Source organism: Berghia stephanieae, chromosome 4, assembly GCF_034508935.2.
Source record: "Berghia stephanieae isolate SIO BIC M18660-M18661 chromosome 4, UCSD_Bste_1.3, whole genome shotgun sequence".
In the NCBI taxonomy this organism is placed as follows: domain Eukaryota; kingdom Metazoa; phylum Mollusca; class Gastropoda; order Nudibranchia; family Aeolidiidae; genus Berghia; species Berghia stephanieae.
The window spans coordinates 50,963,554-50,981,252 of record NC_088363.1 but is presented as its reverse complement, the minus strand read 5'-3'; the positions used below and the strand labels follow the sequence as shown (position 1 = coordinate 50,981,252).

At 35.5% G+C, this 17,699-nt stretch overlaps 1 protein-coding gene across 3 annotated transcripts; it reads right to left on the bottom strand.

Annotated features, from left to right (window-relative positions):
• Nucleotides 1–1,359: 1,359 nt before the first annotated feature.
• On the bottom strand, nt 1,360–17,267 carry LOC144970767 (flavin reductase (NADPH)-like). 3 transcript variants are annotated; one of them, XM_078910767.1, is made up of 7 exons: nt 17,185–17,231; nt 16,983–16,996; nt 16,311–16,371; nt 15,630–15,777; nt 13,183–13,384; nt 9,124–9,288; nt 1,360–8,437 (listed from the first exon to the last, which is right to left on the bottom strand). In XM_078910767.1, the coding sequence occupies exons 4-7, from the start codon at nt 15,762–15,764 to the stop codon at nt 8,286–8,288; spliced, it is 654 nt and encodes a 217-aa protein (XP_078766893.1). In that variant the 5' UTR covers nt 15,765–15,777; nt 16,311–16,371; nt 16,983–16,996; nt 17,185–17,231; the 3' UTR covers nt 1,360–8,285. The 3 variants fall into 3 exon arrangements, with proteins under 3 accessions (XP_078766893.1, XP_078766894.1, XP_078766895.1); XM_078910768.1 differs by having other exon boundaries at nt 16,307–16,371; nt 16,983–17,246; XM_078910769.1 differs by lacking the exon at nt 16,311–16,371 and having other exon boundaries at nt 16,983–17,267.
• Nucleotides 17,268–17,699: the final 432 nt, after the last annotated feature.

Genomic DNA, 17,699 nt, shown 5'->3' with positions numbered 1-17,699 from the left:
AAAAATATCATCTCCCAAAACTATAACTATACATTCGACTGTTTCCCTCCCAGCCAAGGAACTCCGGCAAGTTTTTATTTTTTATTTTTTTAAAGGGTTTTACGGCGCTAATTTAGGTTATATCAGCCCCAGTAAAAAGTAAGAAAATGGGATAGATAAAAGTTTTAGAATTACAATTAAGGCACCCAAGAAAAAGTAAGACATAGGGGAACTGGGAACAAATAGGGATCAGATGTAGATTCCAAGAGCATACCATCAATTTACTTTGAGACACAAGCACAAAATTCAACAAAGAGGAATACACTCAAATGCTTACATTATACATTCAAAATAACAAATATAATAATACATAATAGAGAGATGATTTACAAGTAAAAAAATATCTCCCAAAACAATAACTATGCATTTGACTGTTTCCTTCCCAGCTAGGACTCAGGTCAGGGCCAGGACAAAACCAAGTAATCTCATTCCAAGACAAAGACAGAAAGCATGTTGGAAAACAGATATAAGGGGATAGAAGACACAGTATGTACCCCGCTGCCCACTATTGGAGGTCAGGAACCCCACCCAGATATATAGGGGGATATAAGACACAGCAAGTACCTCCCTGCCCACTATGGGAGTGGATATCATGGCCCAATAGGTAAAGTCGTCTGTCTTAGAAGGCATGTCGAGATCGACGCTGTGTGTTCGAATCCTGGCTCCACCACTTTTTTTTCTCCTATTTCTATTTCTACACGCCTCCCTCCCCCTTTTTTCTCTCTCTCTTTTGGATAGATGAATATATAAATATAAAAATAAACAAACAATTGGAAAAGAGACATATTAGTATTAGGGTAAGTAGACACAGCAAAGATCCCCCACCCGCTATGGGAAGTCGGTTTTCCACCCAGCGGTTTATTTGCTGCTCCATGCTGAAACAGTCGTCCAGCACAACACCAAAGTTTTTCGCTTTGGATGACATACTGATGTGACAATCACCAACAATTTAGGATGGAGTTCACATTAATCTCGATTTTCTTAATCTGGTTCATCCTGATTGATGCCAGATGGACGGAGTATGTAACATATCATTCTTATACACCATGGACAATGGAGGGGGTCCTCTAGTCCAATAGCTCAGTTGGTAGAGCACTTTCTTCACATGCGAAGAGGCAGAGTTCGATCCTGAAAGAAGTCAAGCTTTTCTTTTTCCTGGTGGAAACTACTTTGCAATAGACTACATCCTATCAAAAGGGTTCCAAGAAATCGCTATTGTTCATTTCACGCTACAGAAACCGGGATAAACTCCCTCTCTATGGGCCAAATGACTGAATGACTACTAGGACAACGGAATCATCACATTAGAGAGACAACAGATTTTAAAATTTTATTTTCATTATTTCTCTTTATTATATTAAATATTATATTATGAAAAGCATTGCATGGCCCAGTATATAATTGCGACACACAACCATGGGACATTTATTATTGAGCACTTGTGATGTAAAATAAATTGGTGATTTTAGAATCAACAATTGATGACTATAGCGGTCCAAATGTATATTGTAAACATTCATCAATTGAGACTGTCAGAAAAAAAGATTAAAATTTACACATCTGAGCAATGGAGTGCAGCCATTAGAACAATGTCTCTCAAGAGACATGGTTTGAAAAGGGTCAAGATAACTTCTATGACTTTAAGGATTTTAATAACCATTTGACGAACTTTGTTGAAGATACAGTGTACAGATCTTAACAAAGCCAAATGGTTTGTTTTGTTTTTGTTTTTAAGGGTTTTACAGCGCTTGCAACACATTAAGGTCATATCAGCGCCGGTAAAAAAGAGGAAAATGGGATAGTAAAAAGTTCTAGAATTACAATTAAAGCACAAAAGAAAAGATAAGACAAAGGGGAATTGGTTCAAATAGGGAACAGAGATGTAGATTCCAAGAGCACACCGCCAAAGTACTTATGTTTGAGATCATCTAAAAGTCTCATCCAGACACTAGCACAGGTCCCAACTAAGAGGAATACACTCAAATGTTTACCAATCATATAATATAATATGTAAACTAAACATATTACATGCATAACAGAGGGATGATTTACAAAGAAAAAAATATCATCTCCCAAAACTATAACTATAAATTCGACTGTTTCCCTCCCAGCCAAGGAACTCTGGCAAGTTTTTTTTTTTGTTTTTAAGGGTTTTACGGCGCTAATTTAGGTTATATCAGCGCCAGTAAAAAGGAAGAAAATGGGATAGTAAAAAGTTCTAGAATTACAATTAAGGAACCCAAGAAAAAGTAAGACATAGGGGAACTGGGAACAAATAGGGATCAGATGTAGATTCCAAGAGCATACCGTCAATGTACTTAGTCTGATATCACCTGTAAGTCTCACCCAGACACAAGCACAAGATCCAACAAAGAGGAATACACTCAAATGCTTACATTTCATTATACACAAATTTAATAATACATAACAGAGAGATGATTTACAAGGAAAAAAATATCATCTCCCAAAACTACGCATTTGACTGTTTCCCTCCCAGCCAAGGACTCCGACCAGGGTCGGGACAAAACCAAACAATCTCATACCAAGACAAAGACAGAAAAGCATGTTGGAAAACAGATATAAGGGGATAGAAGACATGGTATGTACCTCCCTGCCCACTGTGGAGGTAGGGAACCCCACCCAGAACTCCGGCAAGGATCAGGACAAAACTAAGTAATCTCATTCCAAGACAATGACAGGAAACGGGTATGGGGGGATAGAAGACAGCATGTACCTACCTGCCCACTATGGGAGGCCAGGATCCCCACCCAGTAGCCAAATGGTTAGAAATCAAACAATTGACATTAAAAATTTCGATGTAAACCAAACCTTCCTCACATTCAATATGACTTTGATGTGCTCAAACTAACACACAATCTTTATCGAAAAGCCGAAGGTCTAGTTCATAACCTTTCTCACTTGCAAAGTTGTTAGCAAAATCTTTAGTACATGAAAACTCACATAAAAGCAGAATTATATAGCAGGGATTTAGAATGACGTGGATGCTTAACTTGAAGAATACAAAACCTTCAAATCAAAAACTTTTGATTGAAATCAAAGTGTTTATAGGGGTTTAATGGCATATAGGTCATTTAAACGCCAGTAAAAAGACTGAAAATGGGATAGTAAAAAAAAAAAAAGTCTAGATATATTTAAAGCACACACGAATAAGACATGTAAATTCCAAGAGCACACCTTCAGTGTACTTGGTTTGAGATCACCTAAAAGTCTCATCCAGACAAAAGTACACGATCCCACCAAGAGGAAGACACTCAAATGCTTACAAACATTTTAAAAAAAACAACAACAGTACATAACAGATTTACAAGAAAAAAAATTCCTCTCCTAACACTAATACCACATTTATCACACTTAGCCAAGGTCAGATAAACCAAGTAATCTCATTCCAAGACAAAGGTAGAAACTCGGAAAACAAATATAGAGGGATAAAAGACACAGCAAGAAGCCTCCTGTTTACAATGGGTGGTAAAAAAAAGCCCAACCCAGGAAATCAAATTAAGCCACCTTCTAATAACCTGCAACTAATCAAAAGAATATGTTGGGTAGTCTGAAAATGAAACAGATTCGTGTTGGACATAAATATGGGATAAAAAATGACAAGTTTGAAAGACAGAAAAAAGTCAAAAGCTTTAACTTGGCAACTTTTACATTCTGCATGCGCATCATAATGTTCAACAATTGCTGCCTATTGATTACAGGTTTATATTTGCAACAAGGAATAATAAAAATCATCCAGAATGGCACATAAAAGCTGGAAAAATTGTAATAAAGAAATAAGTAGATATTCATGATCACACAAATGATTTACGTAGACAGAGTAGAAAAAAGAATAGCCTTATTACTCTAATTATAATATCTGAAGGAACAATGGAGTTATTTGGTCTCAATATATATGTTTGATGCACAGATCCAACACCTAAGCAACTTGTATACCCATACCATGCCAACTTAATGAGTAGAAGGAAAATCTGTAAATGGATAGAAGGCACAGCAAATGATCTTTATAAGCTTCATGGGAGGTCAGAAAACCCGACCCAGCAATAACAAGTGGCTCAGAAACGAAGTCTCAATCTTCTTGTGTGTTTGTAAATTGATCATCATCTTATAATAGGACAATATTTAGATGTTCGAAAAGTGTCATCACAACAGTACATATTTTAAATAATGTTTTTGAAGTAATCTCATTGGAAAATGGAGTAAATGGCAAACAAATGTCACAATTACAATTCAAAAGGATCATACAATAATAGCTTGTTTTGTTTGTTTGTTGCTTTAGGTCTCTTCCAACACAATTGAGGTTATATGAGAGACCGCTGAAACAAAAAAACAAGCAATCTAACAAAAATAGTACAAATGTAAATCAAAATCATAACCTAAAGATATCATAAGCTAAATTATAAATAACCAAGAACAAACAGGCAGAAGATTTACAGAGAAAAAAATATCCCCTGTCAAAAATACAATCACAAACCAAAGAAGCAGGATAGGCTAGTAAAGAGAAGAAGAAACGACATCACTATCGGATCGTACACCCATGCGAACATCATAGGTATATGATTCAAGGGTGATGCTCCCATCCCAATAATAGCTTGGATAAAATGTCAAAATCCATTTTATACTTAGAGGCATTTTACATAAAATAAGCGGTAAAATTAAAATAAATGATAATAATAACCTTACGATGGATTGCATAACTAACATTATGGATTAGATAACTTAAGTACAAGTAAAAAAATATATACAGTGGGTACCAGACTCAACAAGGTCACATTCTAAGTTCTACAAGAAATTATGATCAAGAAGGTATACAGAAATTCCCTTTTCTTGGCATATTTTCTTTGTAAATTAAAACTCATTCAACCAGCATCATAGCTCATAAAGTCGCATTCAATGAGGTCATTTCTACCAAAGAAATGCAATCCACAACGTGATACAAGAGATAGAGAGAGAGAGAGAGAGAGAGAGAGAGAGAGAGAGAGAGAGAGAGAGAGAGAGAGAGAGAGAGAGAGAGAGAGAGAAAGGGGGAGAGGGAGAGAGAGAGGGAGAGAGAGAGAGAGAGAGAGAGAGAGAGAGAGAGAGAGAGAGAGAGAGAGAGAGAGAGAGAGAGAGAGAGAGAGAACGGTCCACTTTCATTTATGCAAACTTTGCAAATAAAATACCCCCCCCCCCCCACAAAAAAACAAACAAACAAACAAAAAAACCTCAAAATGATTCGCAGTGCCACCAAGTGTGTCTGAAGGAGGTAAATATAATAAACTTTTTCATAGTGATTAATTGAATTTCCCTCCACAAGTTCAAATTAGAGGTGTTCAACGAGGTCTAGTCCTAAAGACCTTGTTGAATCCAACTTCCACTGTATACAATTGCATGCCACGAAATGTTTCTATACTACATATTTTGTCAAGCATTATTACAATAAATTTTTTAATCAAATCATATTATGATGAGATAAAGAAAAATTAAAAAAGATACAATTCTATAACAAATTTGGTGCATTCTTCCAAATAATAGCTATTGTTATCTTAAAAATAGGAGCAAAGAAAAAATATTTATTAACAAACTCAGACCTCTCTGAGGTAAATAATTTGTTACAATATTTTGTAAATATGTACTGCAGGTGCAGTTTTTGTTCAAATATATAATTGCACAACAATCAAACAACCCATAGGGATGAAGTTTATCCCGGTTTCTGCAGCTTTAAGTTGACAATAAAAATTGCTTATTCATCATTGGATATGTTGTAGCCTATGGAAAGGCAATCTGCCAAAAGTCACCAAATCACTGTTGGGTAAACAGAGAGGAAATAACAAATGATTGCACCCAAGACCGATGCCATTCCCTTGTGAGTGAAACAAATGTGAATCTAAAATAATTGTTTTTAAAGGCTTAACTTGCAACAGGCAACATAAAAGGGGTAAAAGATGATAGAAGAAATGTCGTAGTACTGAAACTGAGTGTCAAAATGCCACTCAGACCTCTTATCTTTCTCTATTTCTCAACTTCTTAATCTCAGGAAATTACTGGCAAGGTCAGTACCGGTGTTATCGGTACTCAGTCTTAACAGAACTCACCACTATTGCCAAGGTCAGGTAAAAAACAAACGAGTAATGTAAATCAAGAATAAAGATGAGAGCACCATGGAAAGGGAAAAGAGACCCAACCTAAAATAATTGAATCTTGCTGTATTTACAAGTAAGAATAAAGAATCAAGACATCTGAAACAGTACCACATCAATATTTAGGTAGAATATATATATATCAATTGACTGCCAAAATTGTTTGCAGAGACATCCTAAACAGTAAGTAACAGTAGCACACTAAATTTAAGTGTAGCACCAATATCAATCAGCTGCATAAACTCGATGTAAGAATATCTCAAACGGTAACACACTAAATTTATGTGTTGCACCAATATTAATCAGTTGCATAAATTCAACAAAATTTTATAAAAACAAGAAATATAAATAAATAGAAAAATTAATTTTAAAAAATTTACATAAAAATGGCAAAGATCAAGACATAATTAACAAAATACTGAAACAGAGATTCTTTTGACATATTAACTAACTCAACCCTAACTTTGACTATCTCGATATGCACAAATCTTCATTCCCTACACTACAATCACCAAAATAGCCTGCATGTTTGTTTGTTTGTTTTTAAGGGTTTTACGGCACTTGCAACACATTTAGGTTATATGAGCGCCAGTCAAAAGGAAGAAAGTGGGAAAGTAAAAAGTTCTAGAATTACAATTAAAGCACCCAGGAAAAGGTAAGACATAGGGGAACTGGGAACAAATAGGGATCAGATGTAGATTCCAAGAGCATACCACCAATGCACGTAGTTTGAGATCACCTATAAGTCTCATCCGGACACAAGCACAAAATCCAACAAAGAGGAATACACTCAAATGCCTACATTATGCATTCAAAATAACAAATATAATAATACATAAAAGAGAGATGATTTACAAGGAAAAATATATCATCTCCCAAAACAATAACTATGCATTTGACTGTTTCCCTCCCAGCTAGGACTCTTGCCAGGGCCAGGAAAAAACCAAGTAATCTCATTCCAAGACAAAGACAGAAAGCATGTTGGAAAACAGATATAAGGGGATAGAAGATGAAGTATGTACCACTATGGGAGGTCAGGAACCCCAACCAGTAGCCTGCATGGACCTCTCCATTGATAGGTGTAGAGTGTAAAGAAAGGTTAACCATCATTTTTCTTTATCAACAGACTAGACTTTCTATGTCTGGTCAAAAAGTTGTTGAATAAACTCAAAACTTTCTCCTGTTAGAACGTGTGCCATTTTGGGTGATTTTTAAAGACACAAGATGACTTTGGCCGTGGTTACATTTACCTCGTCATTAGTCACATTTTTCTGAGAAATTATATGCCCATTATTGAAGCTGTTTTAAAAAAGTGTTGCATGCTAGTGGTGGTTGAACAAAACTATGTACCTACCAATTTTCTTTTAGATTAGGCGATTAAATATAATTTTTTAAAATGTTGAAATGTAATGTAATGTAAAAACTCTAGGGAGAGCAGACAAAGCGGTATAGAGCTAGGGTTGAGGGAGTTAATCATGCTTTTTACTTTCCATTTTCTTTTTGAGATTTCAGATTTTCTTTTGCCATTAATCTCACAAATGAGAAAACGTCTATTTTTGTATTAAAAAAAACAAAAAAGCAAACCCTGGAAAAATTCCAAATTTCGAAATTGATGGAATGAAATCTAAAGAGAAGACAGGTCATGCACAGCACTGAATAGAATTCTTTCAAGTTCTTGCATTGATAAGAGAATTAAAACCTCTATGACTTTACTTTATGCGCAAATTTTCCCTTTTCTTACGACTTATTCTAGAAGAAAAAACTGTCGAATGCCTATTTCCTCCATCCGCAGAGTACAAATAAAATTTTTTTTAGAATAATACATTCTTGAGCAATTTTTTTTCTATGTTCAATAGACATTGGAAAGACAATGATTTGTGTGCATCAGTGTGAAGGGAATTGACTCAAACAGCTTGATGTCTTCTGAAATGAAATGTCAATGTTAGTGGTATAATAAAAAAAACAAAAAAAAAAAAAAAACAAAAACAAAACAAAACATATATATATATATAAAATCTAAAAAAAAAAATCTGCGATAGTTCATTTTAAAAAAATGGATATGGATGTGACATTTTCCTTGTAATCCCTCAAATGCCGTTGCATCTGTTACTATTCTTTACGGGACGTGATAGAAACCAACTTCTTATCATATTCGTCTGTTTCCAAACATGACAGCATGAATTTAGCAACATCACGTCGACTGATTACGTTGGTTTCATAGTCCTCCACAAGTTGTCCCACGCTGACCTGGAGTGGTTTGCCTGAAATTCATTATTAAAAAAGGAATGTACTAGTAACTGTTTGTGAGTGTGTGTATGTGTGTGTGTGTGAGGGAGAGAGAGAGAGAGAGAGAGAGAGAGAGAGAGAGAGAGAGAGAGAGAGAGAGAGAGAGAGAGAGAGAGAGAGAGAGGAGAGAGGAGGAGGAGAGAGAGAGAGAGAGAGAGAGAGAGAGAGAGAGAAGAGAGAGAGAGAGAGAGAGAAGAGAGGAGAGAGAGAGAGAGAGGAGAGAGAGAGAGAGGGAGGGAGAGAGAGAGAGGGAGAGAGAGGGGGGGAGAGAGAGAGAGAGAGAGAGAGAGAGAGAGAGAGAGAGAGAGAGAGAGAGGGAGAGAGAGGTTTGAAAACCATTATGACAAACATTTTATGGGACTTCTTTACTGACTTCATTTTTCTATTTACTTGTGGGTTACAAAAAGATTCTCCAATTCATAGCTACAAAGACTAATTGAGTGATTCAACAAAAAGTAATAATAACAAAAATACAATACAGTGGTATAATGAGTATACCTACTAGATGACCGCCTGTTCCTAATAGCCTTTATTTCTCAGCAAATATTGCGGTTCTCCACCAAAACTTCTGAGTTTAGAATGAAAACTATCACAAATAAAATGGTATGGAAAACAGGTCTGTGGTAAGAAAGTTACTGAAATGTGATCAAATATAACTCACTGCTACTGTTGCCGTTCGTTAAACGTGGCGGTTTAACAACTGTGAAATTGATGTCCATGCAGTCATTCTGCAAAAACTCTTCCAACTCGGCCATATTTTTCACGATATTACGCATGTATGTTGGCTTCAAAATCCATTTCCAGATAAAAGTAAGATTTGGAACGTCTGCAAAAAAAAAAAAAAAGAAGAGGTGACTACCAATATAATATACATAGCTTAGGATCCAAACCAGATCGAGACAAAATCAAATGGTTATATTCAATGAAACAGATAAAAGAAAAGAAGAGACCCCTAAAGTTGACCTCCTGGTGTGATGTTGAAAAGAACTAAAAGAAAACTATTTTTAAAGCAAGATGATCAAAATTAGTAAATTCTATTTTTTTAAAGTCTAAGAAACAAAACTGGCTCTTCTCAATGAAATTAATAAATTTCATCATTTAACAGGGTTGTCAATTCAGGAGGCAAAAATATTCTGAACTACTACGCAAACACATCGACCAACCCCTATCTGAACACTGAATTCCAATAAAAGGATATTACGTACTAACTTATTACTGTTCATCAGGCGATTGGAAATTATACTGAGGCTTTTTAACATACTGAATTCCTTAAATATTATGGAATATCGGCAACCTTGATTTATGCTTAAGATTTAACAATTTGATCTCAAAATGACAAAATTTGAATAATCAAAAACAAGCTACTATCAAATATTTACTACTGCCAATAAATTTTCCATTCAAGTTTTAACAACTTGTGATTCATCAGCTCAAAACAGTAGTATTATGTAGGGGTAAACCAGGTGCAGGATTCTTCTTATCCTTCATTCCCTCTCTTCTTATAGGCCAAAACTCCTCTCTTGTTGCATACTTTGGGCAGGTCTGGAGTACATAATGGGCGTTGCCTTCTATTTCTCCACATTCACACATGCCTGTTTCTCCTCTTGTGCATGTGGTGTTTCAGGCGATTGTTCCTGATCCTAGTTTAAACATTGTTTACTGATTTTTTTCGATTAAAAATTTTGATTGGGTCACTTTTCTCAAAGTTGGGTGCATCTTGATAGTTGACTTTATTTCACCAATTTCATAAATGTTTTCTTATTGTGTTTCGTCAGATCCCATTATGCCCAAAATATCTGATATTTCATTTCATATCTTGACCAGGAATCTTAATAGGGTAGGTAGGGGGTCAATAATAGCACTATCGCTGTCTAGTATTTTTCAATAACAACCCCCCCCCCCCCTCCCCATCTCTCTTCCCTTGCACGCAAACACACACACACACACACACGGACACACACATTTTTGCCTATAATGTTTCAACTATTATGACAATCTATATATATTTCGTGTTTACTTGAAAAAGACCATCGAAACGCCGTTTGTTTTGTGTTGTTCCCTTATATATGAGTCACATTTGCTCCCTTTATCTTTCTCTCCATCTCATTGGATCTGTTTGTATTGTGTTGTTTAACGTGTCTAATACAAGTTTGGCATCTGTATAGAAGACTATTTTGCAGGCGTACCTACCCTCAATTTCAAATTTCGGTGACATTTTACAAATAAAACCTCAAGTTTCATGAATAATATATTGTGCAATAGCAATGCCTTAAAAAGACAGGAAAACGTCTGATATGAAGAGCATAATCTAGTTACAATGGTGCAAAAGTTAAAACTTAGTAATCACCAATGTACTTGCAACAAATGGGATATCCTCATTCCCTAGAATATTTGGACAACTCACGATAACACCGCCTTGGGTAAGAATGACTGGTCATAAAAAAAAAGAGGAAATCTTTTACCCAATTATTGTGATAAAGGATAGCTTACCAATTTCTTAATTATATGATTAGTTGATGGCTGATGAAATGATGGTCGTTGTAGTAGTGTTAGTGGAGATGACGTAAAGGTGGTTGTAATACTGGTTGTAATACTAGTGGTAGGAATGATGATGTGGTGGTGGTGGTACTTATAGTAGTGGTGGTAGGGATAATGATATGGGGATGGTGGTGGTAGTATTGCTCGTGGAGATGATGATGATGTCTGATGTCATATAAGTTTTAACATAAACGTTCATGATTGTATTAATTTTTAAATTCAAGAGGTGGTAAAAAATGATCGATCAATTTTTTTCACTGAGACAAAAAGTAAACTTCAGTATTTTAAAAGACAGACGTTATTCTTTAAAAATATTTGGGACAAATCTGGAAATTCTACGACGGTAGACATGCCAGCATTTCATCATCAACAGAGGTGATTGATTCCCTGATTTTTCTTTCTTTGATTGCCAATGCTTCAGCTTTATAGTTGGTGGAGTACTTCTCCTGTGTTTCTCTTTCAGATGTGAATTTCAGCTCCCTCAAATTGGCTTGCTGATGTTGCTGTATCATCTGTCTAAATCGTAACCTATTCATTTTCTGCTTAATTTTCTTTAATATGTTCTGATATTTTGGTTTTTGTTTCGACTTATTTTTTGGTGCAGTCATGGAGTGTTTGTTTTGAATATTCTTTGATCTTTATAAACTGTCACAGAATTCTTTGGGAGCACATAAGATGAAGGAAAGAAATAAAAAAAAAGATGAATATTAAATCGCCTTGGCTAAAAAAAATAAATAAAGCAAATATTGTCTTCAGGATAGTTTCTATTAGATCTTTGGCTCTTTTACTGATATTCTTAGATTTAGAGTTGATATCTAGATTAGGCTTGACTGGTTTGTCAATTTTTGGAAGGCATCCCAATTTGCTTTTTTATAATTCCACCTCAGGAGGATGAGGGTTCTACTTACTTGGTCCTGGTTTTGTATTTTGTGAATACTGATCTGACGCCACTCCCTGTAAATTGCGACGTGACAGTACGGGATATTCTAAAATCTATGTCCTCTGTGGCAAGGGAAAATCTAGGCTTGAGGTTGCTGTCCATGCTCTTGAGATATAAGTGGATGGATCATATTAATTATTAAACAATTGTAGATTGGTTTCTATGTGCCAATTTTTTTATCTCATCTCCTCAAGGCGATCATATCTCCACCTTTGGGAATGATTGTTGAACATTTTTTTGGGTCTTTTACTTCTATCCTGTCTAGATTAAATATTTTGCTAGATGGAGAGTAGCAGTAGCAGTTGAAGATCTTATATATATTTCTTTGTAGATGGTGATTGAGACGATGTATTTCTCCATCAGTCTGTGGATACATATTGGTACTTTATTCCAAGAATAAGTATCTCTTTTTAATTAGCAAAAGTATTCCTCCTTTATGATCTTGTCTATTTTGTCTTAGGCATTGACATCCTCTTTTTGTAAATCTCATATCATTAAATAGATGCATTTTTTTTTTCGATGTAGGCTATATCAATTTTATCTTGAAGTTTTTCATCAAGATAAAACTAATTTCCTTTGAGATAATCCTTCTGCGTTGCACTGGAGTAAGGTGAGTGATCTCTTATTTACCTGCTGTGTTGTGGCTCCAAATGAATAACCTTGTTTCTCCATCCCTGGTTCCCCAAATGGAAGTCAAGATACCACCTGCTTGGGTGAGCCTTTATGGCCTGGCATTACACCTGTCCGGCATGGATATATGGATTTCATTTAAATTCATTACTTAAGACATTATGCACATGTCGCTGCAGTTTTTGGGCTACTTGCACCTTTCAACCTTCAATACTTGTCTTCGGGCTGATTTTCTGGTGGCATGTACTTCCTTAGCCTTTAGCCATTTAAGACTTGCCTACAAGGCACTGGCAGTTTTATTTGAGAGTGTCCTTCACCTGGAAAAGTTACCAGCCAAGGCTTACGATTCCAGCCCAACTGTGGTTTTTATTTGACCACATTCCCGTTATGAGCTCCATCCACTTGACAAAAGAGGGATTCTAAAGTTACAATGATAATAAATGTAAACTTTTAGTTATTCTCAGTCTAAAAAATTATATTGATTTTTCTCAATAAAACAAACTTAACCCAACTCTCATATTTTTGCTGATATAAATTCATTTTTTGGTATCTAAACCGTTCTGACAGAATACATAATTTTGAGGCAAGGGGTTTAATCTATATGAAGGTTACCTATAGTTCCCCAGGCCGTCATACAAATAAATTTCTTGACTTCTGCCTCTCTCATGGCTGTAATGGCAGCCTTTCCAGTGGTGGTGTAAGTGTCACAAGGTGTAAACATCCCTCCTTGGCCACCAATGGCTGACAACACACCATCACAACCTCGGAAATGCTCAACGAGTTGGGATGAATCCGTCAGATCTGCTTTCACAACCTGGAAACAACAGACAAATCATGAATACATACCTTAAAATTTTCTTCTTCTTCCTAAGAATAAAAAAATTATGCATGAGATAGTGATAGACCCTGGCCACGCACTTAATATTACAGCACAGATAGTATTTGAATCTTTGGCATACACCTGGAGACTGCAAATAGATATTTATTTACTAATTCAAACCAGCTCCGAGGTAGTCTTCATTAACCCTTATAGCTTGACAATTCCCTAAAATTGGCTTCACAATACAGACATCATCAAAAAAGTGAGAAGTGAGATGAAATTAGTTGTGCTCAAGGAAGCAAATAAGACCAATAGTTGAATTATTGAATACAACTAACTACTCTTTCTTAAGGTGGTTATGACTTTGAATTGTGATGTAATTTTTTGACATGTGTCCTGCTATGAGTTTACAAAGGCGATGCACTAGCTGTGTTCTTGTGCCGTGTGACGTAAATATAAAAATTGGATGACCTTCAGTTATAGTAGTCATTCCAGGTGACTGCCTAATTGATAATTGGTTTTGATGGAAGGAAAAGAGGAATGTGCGTCTGAGGTCTTCATAAAGTTTATACAAACTAATATATTCTCAAAATTACCCCGTTATTTCACTCTTTCTTTATTGATCATTTTAATGATTTTTCTTGAAATGCCATACCTTTTCATAACAAAATAGATTTTTTTTACTAACTCTCAAGAGCGATAAGCACGTGTTATATGTGATTTCATTCTGAAAACAATCACTGCCCAGTGTAAAGTTCTAATAACAATAATAAAAGATTATACAATACTTTTGGATGAACAAAAGAATCTGAATAAAAAGATGCTGATTGTATCATTATGATTGTGAGGGCTTTGACATAGTTGGTAAAGAGAGGGTTAAACTCACAAAGCACTCTCCGTATATGACATTAATCCTGCTGTAACATATGAAATGAACCATATGGTACAGAACGGTTCATCAAGTCACAACCCTTAATTCTGAAGCACGCAACCCACCTTTCTATTGAGTATTCTCTAATACTTCAATGAAACCAAGTACAAATGTTTAGGCATCATTGTTTTTACTTGCATCCTCATTAATATCTATAACCATAAGTTCATATTTTCCTGCTTAAATGATCTAAAACACAGATCTGCCTTAGGCAAATGAAAAAGAAAAAATCTGAGTAAAAATATTTTAAAAGTTAAGTGCTTCAGAATAAAGGTTTGTGACTTGATGAATTGTTCTGTACTGTATGATTCGTTTCATATGTTACAGCAGGATTTATGTGTGGCTATGTGGTCTTGTGGTATGACACTCGCTTTCGGATCAGAAGGTCCTGGGTTTGAGCCTTGCTTGGCGCATAGATAAGTCCTTGGAAAAGACTCTTCATTCACCGTATTCAGGTGTAAAATGAGTACCTGGCCGTTAACAGTATTGTCTCTGTCCGAAAAAAAAAAGAAGAATATCGCCTAACAGGCATCACATCCCGTCCTACATGTTAAGTGTTGCTGTTGGCCAGGGACCTCTTGTAAAGCGTTCTGAGCATGTTTAGTGGATATTGTGCTATAAAAAAAAAGTTCACATTACTTAACTTCAAGCATGAGGTTTGCTGTCAACAGAATCATTGAAGAATTTATTTTCTGAATATATTAACTTATATATAATTTCAATGTTAAAGCACAGAATTCCTAGTGCTAACAAGTGACTACGAAGTCATGAAAACTGTTGTTTTTATGGTTTTGTATGGAAGAAATTCCAAATGCTTTCACAATTACATCATAAACAATATACATACTAGTTGCTCACCTTAAATTTCATTTTCATTTATTCAAAGAAAGAAACAAATTTAATCCAGGCTATATAACCTTAACAAAATATTGATGCTATGCGTTTGTTAAAAAACTCATTAACATACATCCAGTCAGATATAGCGTACCAACACACAAAACTATTTGTAACCTTAAACATTTATAGTCTGATTAAAACAATTTAGTGAGAAGTTCTTATAAGCATGGCTGGCTAAAAACAATAGCAAAGAGCTGAGTGATGTCAATTCCGTTCCATCTATAGACTAATATCATTGTAGATACAATATTTATAAAAGGTGTATTTCCTGTGATGGAGTCATTTGGAATTCTGTTTTATAAAGCATTATAATGGATATCAATATCAGAGTGTCTATCCTTGCACATGACAGTGGATTTTAAAGTCATGGTCCTTTGACATATCATTATTTAGATTTACAAAAATCCTTACCGTCAACTGAGGATGGGTTGTAGTCATTTTATCAGGGTTCCTGACAACTGCAACAACGTCATGACCCTGATCCAGAACCTCACTGACCACAACAAGGCCAGTAACTCCTGTTGCTCCCATGATTGCAATCTTCATTTTTTGACCAAATCTGCTAGACAACAAACATATTTAAACATTTTTCTGTGTGAAATATAAATCCAAATTTCGTGAAAAAAAATCTTTATCAACGGAGAAATTCCTCTATTTATATGAAAGGGTCTATATCTATGTGCACATGTATGCAGGTCTGATAACAGAATGCAATATGGGCCTGATTTAACATTGTTGTCATGGACCGTATTTTGCGATGGTTTGAGTTTGAGACTATTTCCAATACAACAATGAGACCATAACAAGTTGGGTTATCAGACCTGCAAAAAGGTGCAAGTCAATTTATATGAATTTCCAATTAATAATGTGCTTTCGCATATGCAGTAGTACTGCAGTCAAAATTGATCAAATATCACTTTATTATACAAATTATTTTGCCACTTTTTCTCAGGAGCTTTGGTTAAAATGTTTAACCTAGTCAACTTTGGCTTTAAAAAAACAACAACACAAAACAAACAAATAAATGAAAAAAAATCCAACAAAACAAAACCGAAAAAAAAAGACAAACAACAAAACACAAAACAAACTTGCAATTGAATTAATCTTCAAAGTAAAATCCGTTTCTGTGGCTAACTTGGCGGAGTGGATTGTCCTGAAAGAAGAGGGAGAAGGAAAGTCAAATGAGTTTTTAATACCGGGTGTGATGTAACAAACACACACAAGAGAAATATCACAGGGCGAACTCATTGTGTGTTTCAACACGTGAAAACAGTTCACAACGACAAACCCCATATTGATAGAACGAAGATGACTTCACTCTGGTCTTTGTTATTGCCATCCACGTTTATGAGTACTTCTCACTAAACTGTATTAACCAGACTATATAGATGGTTCGAAGATGACGTCACTCAGGTCTTTGTTATTGTTTTTGCCATCCGCGTTTTGTGAGTAATGCTCACTGAACTGTATTAACCCGACTATAAACGTTCATGGATACACACAGTTTTGTGTGTTGGTCCGTTATACTTCCGGATGGCAATGTTATGAGCTTCTTAGCCAAGCGCATACTATCTATAAGTTCATTGTTACATATACAGTTTTGTGTGTTGGTCCGTTATACTTTCCGGATGGCAATGTTGTGAACTTCTTAGCCAAGCGCATACTATCTAATTTAAAATGCTTCTATAGATAGTATGTGCTTGGCTAAGAAGCTCACAACATTGCCATCAAACACAAGGTTGCCGGGCGTCTAGTGCTGGTTACCTGTTCACTACTATAGATAGTATGCAGATGACGTCACTCAGGCCTTTGTTATTGTTTTTGCCATCCGCGTTTGTGAGTTGTTCTCACTAAACTGTATTAACCAGACTATAAAAGTTCATGGTTACACAGAGTTTGTGTGTTGGTCCGTTATACTTCCGGATGGCAATGTTGTGAACTCCTTGGCCAAGCGCATTCTATCTATTGTCTTTTATCTGCTACTGCTCCTCCTAACTTGTCTTACAGGCAACAGCTTACAGATTTGTTTTGCTTAGTTGCATGTTTTAAGGAGAATTTGTACTTTCACAGTAAAGAGTTCCGAAAAAGTGGCTCTCGCATAGCAGCGATGAAGAGGTTAGAAAGCAGCGGGCGTGCCTAGTGATTACCTGCGCGTGTAGTTGAGAGCAATAAGAATTTAAGTAATTATGTTCGTGTTTGGCATGGGTCATTCTCAGCGTAATTTTCAGAGCAGATGGATTCGCTATATAAAACCCAATGTGGAATCTTTACAATTTACAATCAATAAATTAAAATTACTATAATCCTTCAACTATAAGTGTCCGTTTACACACTTTACACTTTACACACATTACCCAATTTGAATCGGTTTTTTTTCTTCTGAATTTCCAGAATTTTAATCAACCAAATTCGACTCAGCTGTAAATGTGTACTTAGCAAAGCCTCGTGACGTATATTCTAAGAGTGCTACATGATGTGTTA